The sequence below is a fragment of the Mixophyes fleayi genome, chromosome 10 (assembly GCF_038048845.1).
Source record: "Mixophyes fleayi isolate aMixFle1 chromosome 10, aMixFle1.hap1, whole genome shotgun sequence".
NCBI classification, from domain to species: Eukaryota; Metazoa; Chordata; class Amphibia; order Anura; family Limnodynastidae; genus Mixophyes; species Mixophyes fleayi.
This window is the reverse complement of record NC_134411.1, coordinates 88,764,630-88,779,969: the sequence shown is the minus strand read 5'-3', so window position 1 is coordinate 88,779,969 and position 15,340 is coordinate 88,764,630. Positions and strand designations below refer to the sequence as shown.

Sequence of the window (15,340 nt, the reverse complement as noted above, 5' to 3'; positions counted from 1 at the left end):
TAGTACATTCTACAAAATGACAGCTAGAATCTGATTGGTTGCTATAGGCAACATCTCCACTTTTTCAAACCCGCAGTTTAGCAAATCTAGCACATGATCTTATTAAAAAATATTGCTGGTTCGGCTGATACTCTGCTGCCTTGGCGATACCGGCTTGTGGTCCCAGCTCTATTCCTAGACTTATTAATTCCTTAATTTGCTAATACAGGGCAAAGTGACATTCTGCGGTATGGTGAAACAAAAGCAGAACTTGTACATTGTGTCATCAAAACTTCGCACCTCTGCAAAATACGGTTTGAGCCAAAGTTTGCTGCAACTTCACTTATGACGCCTATGCCTGAGCTATAATCTTTGCCGTCTTATGTAACTCCATTCTCACCACCTGTTATTGTGTTTTAGGAAAGTCATTAAGAGAATTCCATGTAATAATGTGAAGGCAGATGCCACGCTTCCGTCGGCTAGAGAGGCCAAACTCCTGGGCAGCCTCAGGCACCCCTTAATTGTCCAGTTTCTTGGGAGCTTCCTGGAGAAAGAGGATTTCTGCATCGTGACAGAATACTGCGAGGTACAGTGTGTATGAGTAGTGCACATCTGACTACTGTGCATCCACACGGCTTGTCTGTATCATCCATATAAGTAATTGTGGGAATGTGCCTAGCATGGCATAGTAGATGTATGGAAAAGGGGGAGCAATGTGGCGATTGGATGAGTAGACATGGGAAATAATGCAAAAGATGTAGGAAGCATACGTGGGGAACAACCAAAAAAAGTGGAAGCAGACATGAGGAAGAGGTGTGGAGCAGATGTGGGTGAACAAGCATGGGGGGCATATAAGAGACCTATGGGACAGACATGGGGGGCATATAAGAGACCTACAGAGCAGACATGGGGGGCATATAAGAGACCTACAGAGCAGACATGGGGAGCATATAAGAGACCTACAGAGCAGACAGGGGGGGCATATAAGAGACCTACAGAGCAGACATGGGGGGCATATAAGATACCTACAGAGCAGACATGGGGGGCATATAAGAGACCTACAGAGCAGACATGGGGAGCATATAAGAGACCTACAGAGCAGACATGGGGGGCATATAAGAGACCTACAGAGCAGACATGGGGGGCATATAAGAGACCTACAGAGCAGACATGGGGGGCATATAAGAGACCTACAGAGCAGACATGGGGAGCATATAAGAGACCTACAGAGCAGACATGGGGGGCATATAAGAGACCTACAGAGCAGACATGGGGGGCATATAAGATACCTACAGAGCAGACATGGGGGGCATATAAGATACCTACAGAGCAGACATGGGGAGCATATAAGAGACCTACAGAACAGTCATGGGGGCATATAAGAGACCTACAGAGCAGACATGGGGGGCATATAAGAGACCTACAGAGCAGACATAGGGAGCATATAAGAGACCTACAGAGCAGACATGGGGGGCATATAAGAGACCTACAGAGCAGACATGGGGAGCATATAAGAGACCTACAGAGCAGACATGGGGAGCATATAAGAGACCTACGGGACAGATATGAGGAGCATATAAGAGACCTACAGGGCAGACATAGGGGCATATAAGAGACCTACAGGGCAGACATAGGGGCATATAAGAGACCTACAGGGCAGACATAGGGGCATATAAGAGACCTACAGGGCAGACATAGGGGCATATAAGAGACCTACAGAGCAGACATGGGGGGCATATAAGAGACCTACAGAGCAGACATGGGGAGCATATAAGAGACCTACAGAGCAGACATGGGGGGCATATAAGAGACCTACAGAGCAGACATGGGTAGCATATAAGAGACCTACAGAACAGACATGGGGGGCATATAAGAGACCTACAGAACAGACATGGGGGGCATATAAGAGACCTGCAGAGCAGACATGGGGAGCATATAAGAGACCTACGGGACAGACATGAGGAGCATATAAGAGACCTACGGGACAGACATGAGAAGCATATAAGAGACCTACAGGGCAGACATGGGGAGCATATAAGAGACCTACAGAACAGACATGGGGGGCATATAAGAGACCTACAGAGCAGACATGAGGAGCATATAAGAGACCTACAGAACAGACATGGGGGGCATATAAGAGACCTACAGAGTAGACATGGGGAGCATATAAGAGACCTACGGGACAGATATGAGGAGCATATAAGAGACCTACAGGGCAGACATAGGGGCATATAAGAGACCTACAGGGCAGACATAGGGGAGCATATAAGAGACCTACAGAGCAGACATGGGGGGCATATAAGAGACCTACAGAGCAGACATGGGGAGCATATAAGAGACCTACAGAACAGACATGGGGAGCATATAAGAGACCTGCAGAGCAGACATGGGGAGCATATAAGAGACCTACGGGACAGACATGAGGAGCATATAGGAGACCTACGGGACAGACATGAGGAGCATATAAGAGACCTACGGGACAGACATGGGGAACATATAAGAGACCTACTGGGCAGACATAGGGGCATATAAGAGACCTACGGGACAGACATGGGGGCATATAAGAGACCTACTGGGCAGACATAGGGGCATATAAGAGACCTACGGGACAGACATGGGGAACATATAAGAGACCTACAGGGCAGACATAGGGGCATATAAGAGACCTACGGGACAGACATGGGGAACATATAAGAGACCTACTGGGCAGACATAGGGGCATATAAGAGACCTACGGGACAGACATGGGGAACATATAAGAGACCTACTGGGCAGACATAGGGGCATATAAGAGACCTACGGGACAGACATGGGGAACATATAAGAGACCTACAGAACAGACATGGGGAACATATAAGAGACCTACGGGACAGACATGGGGAACATATGAGAGACCTACGGGACAGACATGGGAGCATATAAGGGGCATTGGAAACCCCACATGGGATAACATGGGTGACTGAGAAGACACACAGGGCACAAAGGACATAACAAGAGAAGAATATCTAACTAAAATCTACTTTCTATTTTTTATGTATAACATTCCTGCTCTTTAGTTTTTCCATTATAATAAGAGCTGCGTTGGGGAGAAGATGTGTCTTGGTCGGCATCGGGGTCTTTTACTTTCCCTTTAAGAGTTTTAACACTAAAACTCTAAGTATCACAGTCCCGCTCCTTATGCGCTATAGGGTTTCATTCCTCACATTTGCCTAGAACAGCATGAACTCTAAATACAGCCCTGGATAATGGAAAGACCTATTGGTCCTGTACAATCCCCCTCTCTGCTGTACGCGCTCTACATAAAGCTTCCTTTCACTTGAACGGTATTGATTGGCTTGAAATGTGTTCCAGACAAAATCCTTGCAAGTGAAATGAGTGCTAGGCAAAACATACCTTCACCCATCTCATCAACTACCTCTGAGCACAGTTAAAATGGAAATAATAAATAATATCCTATTATATCTTTAGAGTTTTATTATATATTTAGGGTATTTTGGAAATACATTTTCTTTTTAAGGCTTCATAAACATGGGAGTTTAATTGCATTGAAGGTCCAACAAGCCTAAACTGCATTCTGCCCCAGCATTAACATCACTTGGAAAAAGGATTACTGATCCCTATAGCGATATGTACACAATAGTTATAGTGAACACCAGATAAACTATGACTGCAATAAAATACAGCAAATTAGCATTCATAGTCTTGCCAGAGTTCAGGAAGAACCTATCCAGAAGAATCATATTCTTCTATCCAAATAATGTTGATGATGTTTTTATAATGTGGCTGAACGTAGCTCAGACTAGACGGATCACAGGTGCCTCACAAACGCTTTGGGTCTCATGTAAAGGTTGACGTATCTTGCCTCCCAAACATACACGTAAAAATGTGGTTGCAAAATTTGCCATCTTACGTGTGTATTTTGATTCACACAATCATACGGATAATTACATACAAACACGCCCACATCTGTCGTTTACCACTTTATGGGGCATATTCAATTTCGATCCGATCCGCGGTATCGCGCGTTACCGCGGAAAATGCGCACTACTGCCGGTAATACGGTATCGCAATAACGCGGATTTTCGTACGCAGCCCTATGGGCTGCGAACGAAAATCCACGTTATTGCAGTACTGCTGATTACAATTGCGGCCGTTCCGGCGCGATCCCGCGAATCGGGATCGGAATTGAATATGCCCCAATAAATCAGATGGGATTCTTAGTTCCCTGCAGCAGATGAACCGACAAAAAAAATCTGAAAAGCGAGCCGCAACTTGACATGGTATAGCTGCAACACTAATCAATGAAGTACTACTACCAGCTGTTTATGTATGTCAATCAGAAGTGGCTAAATAGTCTATGCTGGTGGCATCATCCTGGCATCTCTTTACAGCAGGCATCGGGTACCTGCAAAAGATCTGCCTCCTAAGACGTCTCTCTATGGATGCGGCCGAGTCTAATTATGCCGCATCTCCAGAAGTATTCTTGCACTTACGTATACATTCCCTTTCTGTGCTCGGCTCACAATAAAACTTTCAATAGCCTTCAATGTACTACACCGGATGATCATCCCACCAAATAATAACTATTACCAAAATAATGCCTTTTTCTAGTGTAATAGAAGAACCTAGCCATATTTCATATTACCTAACATTATGACACTATTTCATAATGATAAAAGTTACGGAACCATGTCCTATGGAAGGAATTATTAGTAGTTATAAATGTAATTCAGCAAATACTTCTTTACCATTTCAGAGTATAGAATACACACACAGTAATAAGCTTTTTAAGACATTGCCGTTTTACTTTAATATATTGCTATGTATCTCCCAGTCTACATAGTTTTTGCCTCCGGTAATGTGGGGGTGTTTGTCGTGCCTGTTATGTATTGCTTCGTTCTGAATATAGATTTAGTATACTTAGGAATAGTATCAGCAAGTTTTTTTTGTTGTTTTCGCTCAGGGTGGAGACCTCCATCACTGCATCCAACTACAGAAAAATAAAAGTCTAGGCTTCACCGAAGGACATGTCATGGAGTGGCTCATCCAACTACTTCTTGGGGTCAACTATCTTCATGAAAGGTTGGACACTGTTCTAAAATAAATTCAGTATCCCTGATTTTCCACTTATCATTGACAGTGCATGTTTTCTGGATGTCCTCCAAGTGGATTCATTTTCTGGGTCTACTAATTTAGTATATTTGCCTGTACTTCTGTTAGGATCCGCGAAAAAGGTCGGAGAATAGCTTTGCGAATCGCTGTTCTAGTGCTGTGTTTCTCAACATGTGGCACATACCTAGACAGGGAGAGTTGGGGCAAAAGTCAGCTAGAAACAATCCCCCAAAACCAGACTTTCCTACCAGAATTTGGATAGTTGCCAGACATTAATGCTCTCTTCTACCTGTTCTTGTGGCTTTGACTTCCTGCTGCTGCTGGTGTCTTTTGCTTTGTTGATCCTGGAATGTTGGGACCCTGTTTGGAAAACAGCTGCTATTCACCTCATGGAAATCTGAGCAACGAGAGAAAACTCTAGGCCTCCTTCCCACCAGCCAGTCCCAACATTAAATTAATAGCATTTACGTTTCCTAAATAGGCCTTCTCCACAACCAGCCTTGACAATAAACAACATTTAAATGTAATAAGTAAGCCTTTTCCCATCCAGCCGCAACTTTAATTCACTAGTATTCACAATTAATATAGAGACCCCACATTGCATTAATAGCCTCAAAAATATATTACTTGTTCCCACCAACACCACATTACCTTAATAGCCCGCACATAACAATAACAGCCCCGCAGTGGACACACATAACATTAACCTCTCCATACCAGCCCTTGCATAATATTAATTCCCTGCACAAGTCCACCATAAAACATTAAATCTCACTGACACCAGTCCCAACGCAACATCAATCCCCCAAACCAATCTCCACATAACCAGTCTCCACATAACACTGACACCCCATCTCCACTCTCCACATAACATTAATACCACCCCATTTCCCACATAACATTAATATCCCCCAGTCGCCACATAAAATTAATACTCCCCATATTAATAATCCCCCTAACACACTTACCTACTCTATAGAATGCTGTGGTAAGCAAGTCCCACTGGGTATCGGGGTGGGGGCGGGGGGAGGGAGGAAAAGGATGATCGGATCAAAGTGACTGGTCCCAGGGGGGTAAGCAATGGCACTGGATAAAGTAGTTATAACATTGAGAAAAAAGTGAGTTTTAAAGTAAAAAATATAATCAAACTGTTCTGTTTTAAATAACATTGTATTTTGAAAATTATTCAGTGACAAAATTTACTCACAAGACATGACAGGACAATGCACTTTTTTTTTTTTTTTTTAACTTTCAGATTAGTTATGCATCGAGATCTGAAGACAAAAAACATTTTCCTGAAGAATGGGACGTTGAAAATTGGTAATATTTGTTTTTTTATGCTGTGAATCTCAGACTGCACACATTTTTCTCACACAATAGTTTTAGTTACTTTCAAGGACCTGGTAGCCATGATTCAAGAGTTCTAAAGATAGTTTTTAAAACACCGGAGGTCTCCAGAAAAATTCAGCCACAAATAGCACTGAAGTGGCCTTGGAGGCAGCCATTTGTGAGCTGAACCATTATTCATGAGTATGCAGCATCATTTCACATTAATGCTCCCCCCAGATAGCATAAATACCCCACCCCCAGATAATTGTCTAGCCTTAAGGAAGTGCTCAGGTCTCCGCACCAGCGTGCAGAGCGGAGAAGAAAGGTGGAGATCGAATAGGAGGAAGGGGTAGAAGGGAAGTGAAGAAAAGGGCAGGGAGGTGAAGGGAGGAATGTATCTCTGATTCATGATGCATTGCATGTGTGGCTGATCCTGGGGGAGTGGCCAGCTGGCTGATTCTGGGGGAGTGGCCAGCTGGCTGATTCTGGGGGAGTGGCCAGCTAATGCTACCTCATAATGCAAATTACCATCTAGATGGAATAATTATGTAAATGGAAAATATTTACATTTTATAGTACAATATAATGTAACTGTTCAAGTAAGTTTGTGTGAGGGATAAAGAGGGCACTTCGTAAAGTGTACTCATCCTATGCGCTCAGTGTAGGCAGCCATGTTGTGGGCGGAGCTAATTAATATTCATGAGAATGCAGCCTATTGATTCATTTTGTATCTCGCGTCTCATTGATGTCATTATATCTTGGTGAATTGATTGGCCGAATTCTGGTTCCAGGTCACGAACTGTCTGTGTGTAGGTGCAGGGGCGCGCGCAGGGGGGGGGTTCTGGTTCTCCAGAGACCCCTCCCCTCCGCAAACGAACGGCACTGTACAGCAGCCGTGGCGCTGTAAAAGATGCGTCCGCGGCAGTGCTGTATTGTAGTACAATACAGCACTGCCGCGCACGCTTCTTTGACAGCGCCGCGGCTGCTGTCCAATTCAGAATCGCCAAAATGGAGCTACCCCCCCTTAAAAATCCTGCGTTTGCCCCTGAGATGAATGGTACATTTAAATGTTATTTACCACCTGAAATACAAGTTATTACATGGAAATTAATGATATTGAGCCATATGGCAATGTATAATGCATCTATTTACTAAGGAAAGGTTTTACAGTGAAAGTAGCACACTGTAATATAACTGGGTAGTTGACCAGCGTCAGTTGCGTCATTATTGGACATTGGTGCAGTCATCTTTCCACCACACTAACAGGCCCCAGCAGAGGCGGAGCTAGCTAGCTGTGGGCCCTGGTGCAGGGAAGCGGGGAGGTGGAACCGGGGCCCACAGCTCGCTAGTTCCCCATGCAGCGGGCCCCAATATCTCCATGAGCCCCTGCTGCACCAATGGTAGTTCCGCCATTAGTAACACCAGTGTAGACCTGGGTGCTCAGCCTTACCTGGCTGGATTTCGCCTCCCACATGTGGAAACGTATTCTGTCGCCTGGTGTTCAAGTTTAAGCATCAGGGTGGTAACATGTGACAACCTTAAGTAGATCCTTGTAAAAGTTTTTTGTTTTTTTTGTCAACTTATTTGGGCATGCAGATTTCTGATCCTCATTGAAATGCAATCACTAGATTAAGGTGACCTCATCTAACACATAACACGGGAAAATCGCACTTTGTAATCATTTATTCACAAAAATCATCAGAAATGCAATTTCCTGTGGTGGAAAAAAATGAGGACGCCCATGGTTTTAATTACAATTTTTAGCAGGTGCGCCAAAACAGGTGGAATGATTAGCACATCATTCCCAGGGCCCGTTTAAACATGAAATAAACGGTCTGCTTTGGATTTAACCGTACAGTTCAGTAGAAACAGAGGTCACTGGGAACAACATCATGTCAAAATCTTTTAAAAGCCCTCGGAAGAAGGATTATTGATGCCATTGTCTCTGTCAGGGGTTTCTAATCAAGTTCAAAGGATTTCCAAGTCAATCATTTCACGGTACAACAGTTCATATACAAATGGAGAAACTTTCAGATCATTGGTAATTAACCAAGACCAGGCAATCCAACCAAATTAAACTAAAAAAGAGGAGTGCTCTTAGAAGTATTCAAAAACCCTTGATATAATATTGGAAAGAGACCGAACAAACGTGGACTACATGGTCTCCTCTTAAAAAAGAACGTCCAATCAATACACAACAAGTTTGGCAGACATCACTTGGGTGTAGACCAAGACTTCAGGAATAACGTGTCCTGGACAGATCAGTTCAAGGTGGAGTTAGGCTGTAATGCCAGATGTCCTCTAGGGCGCAAATCAAAAAACTGATACAGAAGTGGAAGTTGCTCAATCAATTTATAGGCTCATAGCAGGTGCTTGAAAGTATGGGGTTATCTTAAAAGGAAAAACACACAGAAAGATCCTCCAGCACACTGTTATAGCCAGCAAAAGACCTGCCATTTCTACTGTAGATAGAAATGCAAAAGTCTTAGTTGCACACATTGTATGTTAAGCCACCCGCCACTCCACGGTGCTTTTGCTAATAGGGTGGTCCTAACTCTAAACAATGAGAGTCCCATATATTTGGGCCATACATATATGTGTTTTTAAATTGAGAGCTAACTTACCAGGAGGAACCCCAAAAGCCTCCAAACAGCAATTCAGTGCCAGTATTCCCCCTCAGCTACTGACACCAACATGCCTCTCAGACAAATACAGAAGTAGAAGTTGCTCAATCAATTTATAGGCTCATAGCAGGTGCTTGCAAATCAAAAACTGTCTGTGAACAGAACGACCTCAGACCAGCGTAAATCATTCTCGTGGTAGCATCATGGTTTCAAGGCAACTTGTTATAATTGAGCCGACCTCGAGTTCCACAATGTATCTAGAAAATATTTGAGCAGAATGTTCGGTCATCTGCAGAACCAAAAATGGAGACTAGTCAATGCCAAAGGTAGGGACAAAGACCAGATGAAATGCTTTGTGTGCTTTGGGGATTCTAGTGGAACATTTAAGAAAGCCTTCAAACATCTGTGTGGAGGGGGGGTACAATATCCTTTCCAGTTAATGGTAGAGATGCGAATGTGAAATTAACTATTGGAGCCAGTTCAATTTTTGTTATCTATCTATTGCATTGGGATGAAGAGCGGACAGTCAGTAGATATGTCCAAGTATGTTGAAAATAGAGAACGTTTGAGAGGTTGTAGTTAATTTATATCATCACTTTGGTAGTGCTATTATTACTGCTATTACTGAACTGTGATTTTAAGATCAATAGTTTGCTTTTAGCTTGCATACTGTTCCTATTGACATATTAGTGGATCAAGTCCAACTTTTACCCGATTAGGTGGCAACCTGACACTGGAACTGTATCTCAATCCCCCGCAGTTTCTTATCAAATTGACTTTATTTTTGGTTTAGGTGACTTTGGTGTGTCACGTATCCTGGTACCATCAGATATGGCGACTACTTTCACAGGAACGGCTTCTTACATGAGTCCGGAGGTTTTCGGCAACGGCGGGTACAACACAAAGTCTGATATCTGGTGAGTAATACCAGTCACTTTTTGTTAGATATTTTCTAATGTTTTTACTATTCTGTGTAAATGATAACAAAAAGCAGCTCTAAATCACTCTGATTATGACATGAAAAATCGCTTTAAAAAACTGTATGATTTTTTTTGGGTAGACCTCATTTTGCTAAAAGCAACATAGCCACTCAGTACGCATGCCTTAGTGACTCAAAAGAGTACAAAATTTCACATATTGGTAGTTTTATATGAGGACTAATTTTAGCAACTAACATGCTAAAATTAGTCCTCATATAAAACGTGCCAATATGTGAAATTTTGCACTCTTTTGAGTCACTAAGGCATGCGTACTGAGCTCAACCTGCGTTTGGTGTAAATCCCCTCTGCATACTTCCAAAGTCAACAAGGCACAGGTCCTTACATACGTATAAATGTGACTTTTTATGGAATGTTCATGAATCTTTAGTCAAGATCTGCAGCGGAAGCTGCATTGTTTTTCTATCTTCTGATAGGAGGAGGTGAGCGGATAGAGCCACCCTAATTTAAATAAGGGCTGGGCTCGTGAATACTCCTGAAATTGTGCACAGATGCAAAAAAGAGACTTTGTTTTCTGGAACAAGATATTTACATGATATCCAAAGGATGGAGAGGGCGCGTTTCATTTAGGGTGTTTCTGGGGGCGTTCCCTGGTTTCAGGGCCGGATTAACCCGAGGTCTAACTGGGCTATAGCCCAGGGGCCTCGGGCATCCAGGGGGCCCTTCAAAGTCCTCAGCAGCATTATTGATTGGTCCGGGGGCGGGGCGCCCCCAGCCCGATCAATGCTGCTGAGGACTGTCACTGCAGTCCTCCATCCCCGGTGCTCAGTACTCTGCTTACTGAGGAGATCTTGCGAGTGAACTCTCGCAAGATCTCCTCAGTAAGGAGCTTACAGCACGCCGGGGACGGAGGACTGCAGTGACAGGTAAGCGCTTGGGGGGGGGGCCCCTCACGGGGGACGGGAGGCGGTGGGTGGCTCACATTGGGGGCCTCATGGGGGAATGGAGGCGCCCTTAGCCCAGGGGCCTCCATTCTCTTAATCCGGCCCTGCCTGGTTTACAGAAATCCATAGAGCCTCTTTCTCCCCACACAAAGGACTTGCTTGAATTCTATGGGTGCTCACGAAATTCCAGTAATCAGAAGTTGTTCTTTACTCCAATAGGCAGCTTTTTTTGATCATCCAGACGCAGTTGATGTGGGTATATGCATCTATACATGCCGAAATACCCGTGTAATAAAAATATTTAAATAAATGTGTAACTGAAATCTCGCGCATGTCATTAATGACAGTGATCCGATCTGTTCTACCTGAATTCTCTGAAACAGCTGACTCAGACTTTTGCTGATTCTCCTGCTCTGAGAGCAGGATCGTTGGCTATTACAGGGAAAGTTCACGAAACTAAAATTGACCGAGTGGTACTGTTTTATTCGGTGGTACTCATTAACACGGCGCTGTCAACCCCTACATGGTTTAAAACGACAGGTGAATAACGATCGGTGTAATCCAGACAGTAATTAAATCACTACTTACCAAATATCCAATATGAAGTTTGTCCGAAGGTTTAAATCGGCGTCCTTTGTAAAATCCCCGCAATGCCCGGACCCAACGCCATTGTATAATGGAATGCAGGCGTGGGCTCCGAGTATTGTATACAGCACATTTTGGTTAGCATAATAGGGGAACACGCAGGGGGGGTTTCTGGTTCTCCAGAAACCCCTCCCCTCCACGAACGAACAGGCGCTAAACATTGCCCCTACACAGCAGCACTGTACTGTACAGCAGCCGCGCCGCAGCTGCTGTACAATTCAGCATCGCCGAAATGGAGCTGCTGCGTATGCGCGACAGCTCTCTCTCTCTCTCTCTCTCTCTCTCTCTCTCTCTCTCTCTCTCTCTCTCTCTCTCTCTCTCTCTCTCTTTCTATATATATATATATATATATTAGGGATGAGCGCGCTCGGATTTCTGAAATCCGAGCCCACCCGAACGTTGCGGATCCGAGTCGGATCCGAGACAGATCCGGGTATTGGCGCCAAATTCAAAAGTGAAACTGAGGCTCTGACTCATAATCCCGTTGTCGGATCTCGCGATACTCGGATCCTATAAATTCCCCGCTAGTCGCCGCCATCTTCACTCGGGCATTGATCAGGGTAGAGGGAGGGTGTGTTAGGTGGTCCTCTGTGCTGTTTAGTTCTGTGCTGTTTAGTTCTGTGCTGTTTAGTTCTGTGCTGTTTAGTGCTGTGCTGTGCTGTGCTGTTTAGTGCTGTGCTGTTTAGTGCTGTGCTGTGCTGTGCTGTGCTGTGCTGTGCTGTGTTCTGCAGTATCAGTCCAGTGGTGCTGTGTGCTGTGCTCTGTCCTTCTGAGGTCAGTGGTGCTGCTGGGTCCTGTGCTGTGTCCTGTTCAGTCCAGTGGTGCTGTGTCCTGTGCTCTGTGCTTCTAAGGGCATAGTTATTTCCCCAATATTCCCCTGTGTTTAAAAAAATAAAAAAAAGTTTTTTTAAAAAATACCAAAAACTACTTTAATATTTTTTAATTACCACAAAATTTTCACAACCAATCCTGCAGTATAAGCCCATTGGTACTGCAATATTACCAAGTTCACACATTCAGCAGTAAAAGTCCAGTGGTACTGCAATATTACAAAGTTTACACATTCTGCAGTATCAGTCCAGTGGTGCTGTGTCCTGTGCTCTGTCCTGCTGAGTTCCGTAGTGCTGCTGGGTCCTGTGCCGTGTCCTGTTCAGTCCAGTGGTGCTGTGTCCTGTGCTCTGTGCTTCTAAGGGCATAGTTATTTCCCCATTATTCCCAAGTTTTTAAAAAATAAAAAAAAAGTAAAAAATAATAAAAAATTTAAAAAAAAAAAAATATATAATAATTATAACCAAATTTGCAAAACCAATCCAGCATTATAAGTCCATTGGTACTGCAATATTACCAAGTTCACACATTCTGCAGTATCAGTCCAGTGGTGCTGTGTCCTGTGCTCTGTCCTGCTGAGTTCCGTAGTGCTGCTGGGTCCTGTGCCGTGTCCTGTTCAGTCCAGTGGTGCTGTGTCCTGTGCTCTGTGCTTCTAAGGGCATAGTTATTTCCCCACTATTCCCAAGTTTTTTAAAAATAAAAAAAAAAAAAAAAAAAAAATATATATAATAATTATAACCAAATTTGCAAAACCAATCCAGCAGTATAAGTCCATTGGTACTGCAATATTACCAAGTTCACACATTCTGCAGTATCTTGTGCTACATATAATGGAGACCAAAAATTTGGAGGATAAAGTAGGGAAAGATCAAGACCCACTTCCTCCTAATGCTGAAGCTGCTGCCACTAGTCATGACATAGACGATGAAATGCCATCAACGTCGTCTTCCAAGCCCGATGCCCAATCTCGTAGTACCGGGCATGTAAAATCCAAAAAGCCCAAGTTAAGAAAAAGTAGCAAAAAGAGAAACTTAAAATCATCTGAGGAGAAACGTAAAGTTGCCAATATGCCATTTACGACACGGAGTGGCAAGGAACGGCTTAGGCCCTGGCCCGTGTTCATGACTAGTGGTTCAGCTTCACCCACGGATCTTAGCCCTCCTCCTCCTCCCCCCCCCCTACAAAAAATTGAAGAGAGTTATGCTGTCAGCAACAAAACAGCAAACAACTCTGCCTTCTAAAGAGAAATTATCACAAATCCCCAAGGCGAGTCCAAGGGTGTTGGTGGTTGTCAAGCCTGACCTTCCCATCACTGTACGGGAAGAGGTGGCTCGGGAGGAGGCTATTGATGATGTAGCTGGCGCTGTGGAGGAACTTGATGATGAGGATGGTGATGTGGTTATTGTAAATGAGGCACCAGGGGGGGAAACAGCTGATGTCCATGGGATGAAAAAGCCCATCGTCATGCCTGGTCAGAAGACTAAAAAATGCACCTCTTCGGTCTGGAGTTATTTTTATCCAAATCCAGACAACCAATGTATGGCAATATGTAGCTTATGTAAAGCTCAAATAAGCAGGGGTAAGGATCTTGCCCACCTAGGAACATCCTCCCTTATACGTCACCTGAATAACCTTCATAGTTCAGTGGTTAGTTCAGGAACTGGGGCTAGGACCCTCATCGGTACAGGGACACCTAAATCCCGTGGTCCAGTTGGATACACACCAGCAACACCCTCCTCGTCAACTTCCTCCACAATCTCCATCAGATTCAGTCCTGCAGCCCAAGTCACCAGCCAGACTGAGTCCTCCTCAATACGGGATTCATCCGAGGAATCCTGCAGCGGTACGCCTACTACTGCCACTGCTGCTGTTGCTGCTGTTAGTCGGTCATCTTCCCAGAGGGGAAGTCGTAAGACCGCTAAGTCTTTCACCAAACAATTGACCGTCCAACAGTCGTTTGCCATGACCACCAAATACGATAGTAGTCACCCTATTGCAAAGCGTATAACTGCGGCTGTAACTGCAATGTTGGTGTTAGACGTGCGCCCGGTGTCCGCCATCAGTGGAGTGGGATTTAGAGGGTTGATGGAGGTATTGTGTCCCCGGTACCAAATCCCCTCGAGATTCCACTTCACTAGGCAGGCGATACCAAAAATGTACAGAGAAGTACGATCAAGTGTCCTCAGTGCTCTTAAAAATGCGGTTGTACCCACTGTCCACTTAACCACGGACATGTGGACAAGTGGTTCTGGGCAAACGAAGGACTATATGACTGTGACAGCCCACTGGGTAGATGCATCCCCTTCCGCAGCAACAGCAACAGCTGCATCAGTAGCAGCATCTACAAAATGGCTGCTCATGCAAAGGCAGGCAACATTGTGCATTACAGGCTTTAATAAGAGGCACAACGCTGACAACATATTAGAGAAAATGAGGGAAATTATCTCCCAGTGGCTTACCCCACTTAGACTCTCATGGGGATTTGTGGTGTCAGACAATGCCAGTAACATTGTGCGGGCATTAAATATGGGCAATTTCCAGCACGTCCCATGTTTTGCCCACACCATTAATTTGGTGGTGCAGCATTACCTCAAGAGTGACAGGGGTGTGCAGGAGATGCTTGCGGTGGCGCGCAAAATTGCTGGACACTTTCGGCATTCAGCCAGTGCCTACCGCAGACTAGAGGCACATCAAAAAAGCTTGAACCTGCCCTGCCATCACCTCAAACAAGAGGTTGTGACGCGCTGAAACTCCACCCTCTATATGCTGCAGAGGATGGAGGAGCAGCAAAAGGCCATTCAGGCCTACACAGCCACCTACGACATAGGCAAAGGAGTGGGGATGCGCCTGAGTCAAGCGCAGTGGAGACTGATTTCCGTGTTGTGCAAGGTTCTGCAGCCATTTGAACTTGCCACACGAGAAGTCAGTTCCGACACTGCCA

At 44.5% G+C, this 15,340-nt stretch overlaps 1 protein-coding gene across 1 annotated transcript in view; it reads left to right on the top strand.

Moving 5' to 3' along the window:
* The window catches only part of LOC142103386 (serine/threonine-protein kinase Nek11-like), a 146,822-nt gene that overhangs the window by 24,272 nt on the left and 107,210 nt on the right, over nucleotides 1–15,340 (top strand). Inside the window, exons 3-6 of the mRNA XM_075187450.1 lie at nucleotides 400–565; nucleotides 4,943–5,061; nucleotides 6,347–6,411; nucleotides 9,838–9,961. Of these exons, the coding sequence (XP_075043551.1) occupies nucleotides 400–565; nucleotides 4,943–5,061; nucleotides 6,347–6,411; nucleotides 9,838–9,961 (474 nt within the window). The remainder of the gene's footprint in view (nucleotides 1–399; nucleotides 566–4,942; nucleotides 5,062–6,346; nucleotides 6,412–9,837; nucleotides 9,962–15,340) is intronic.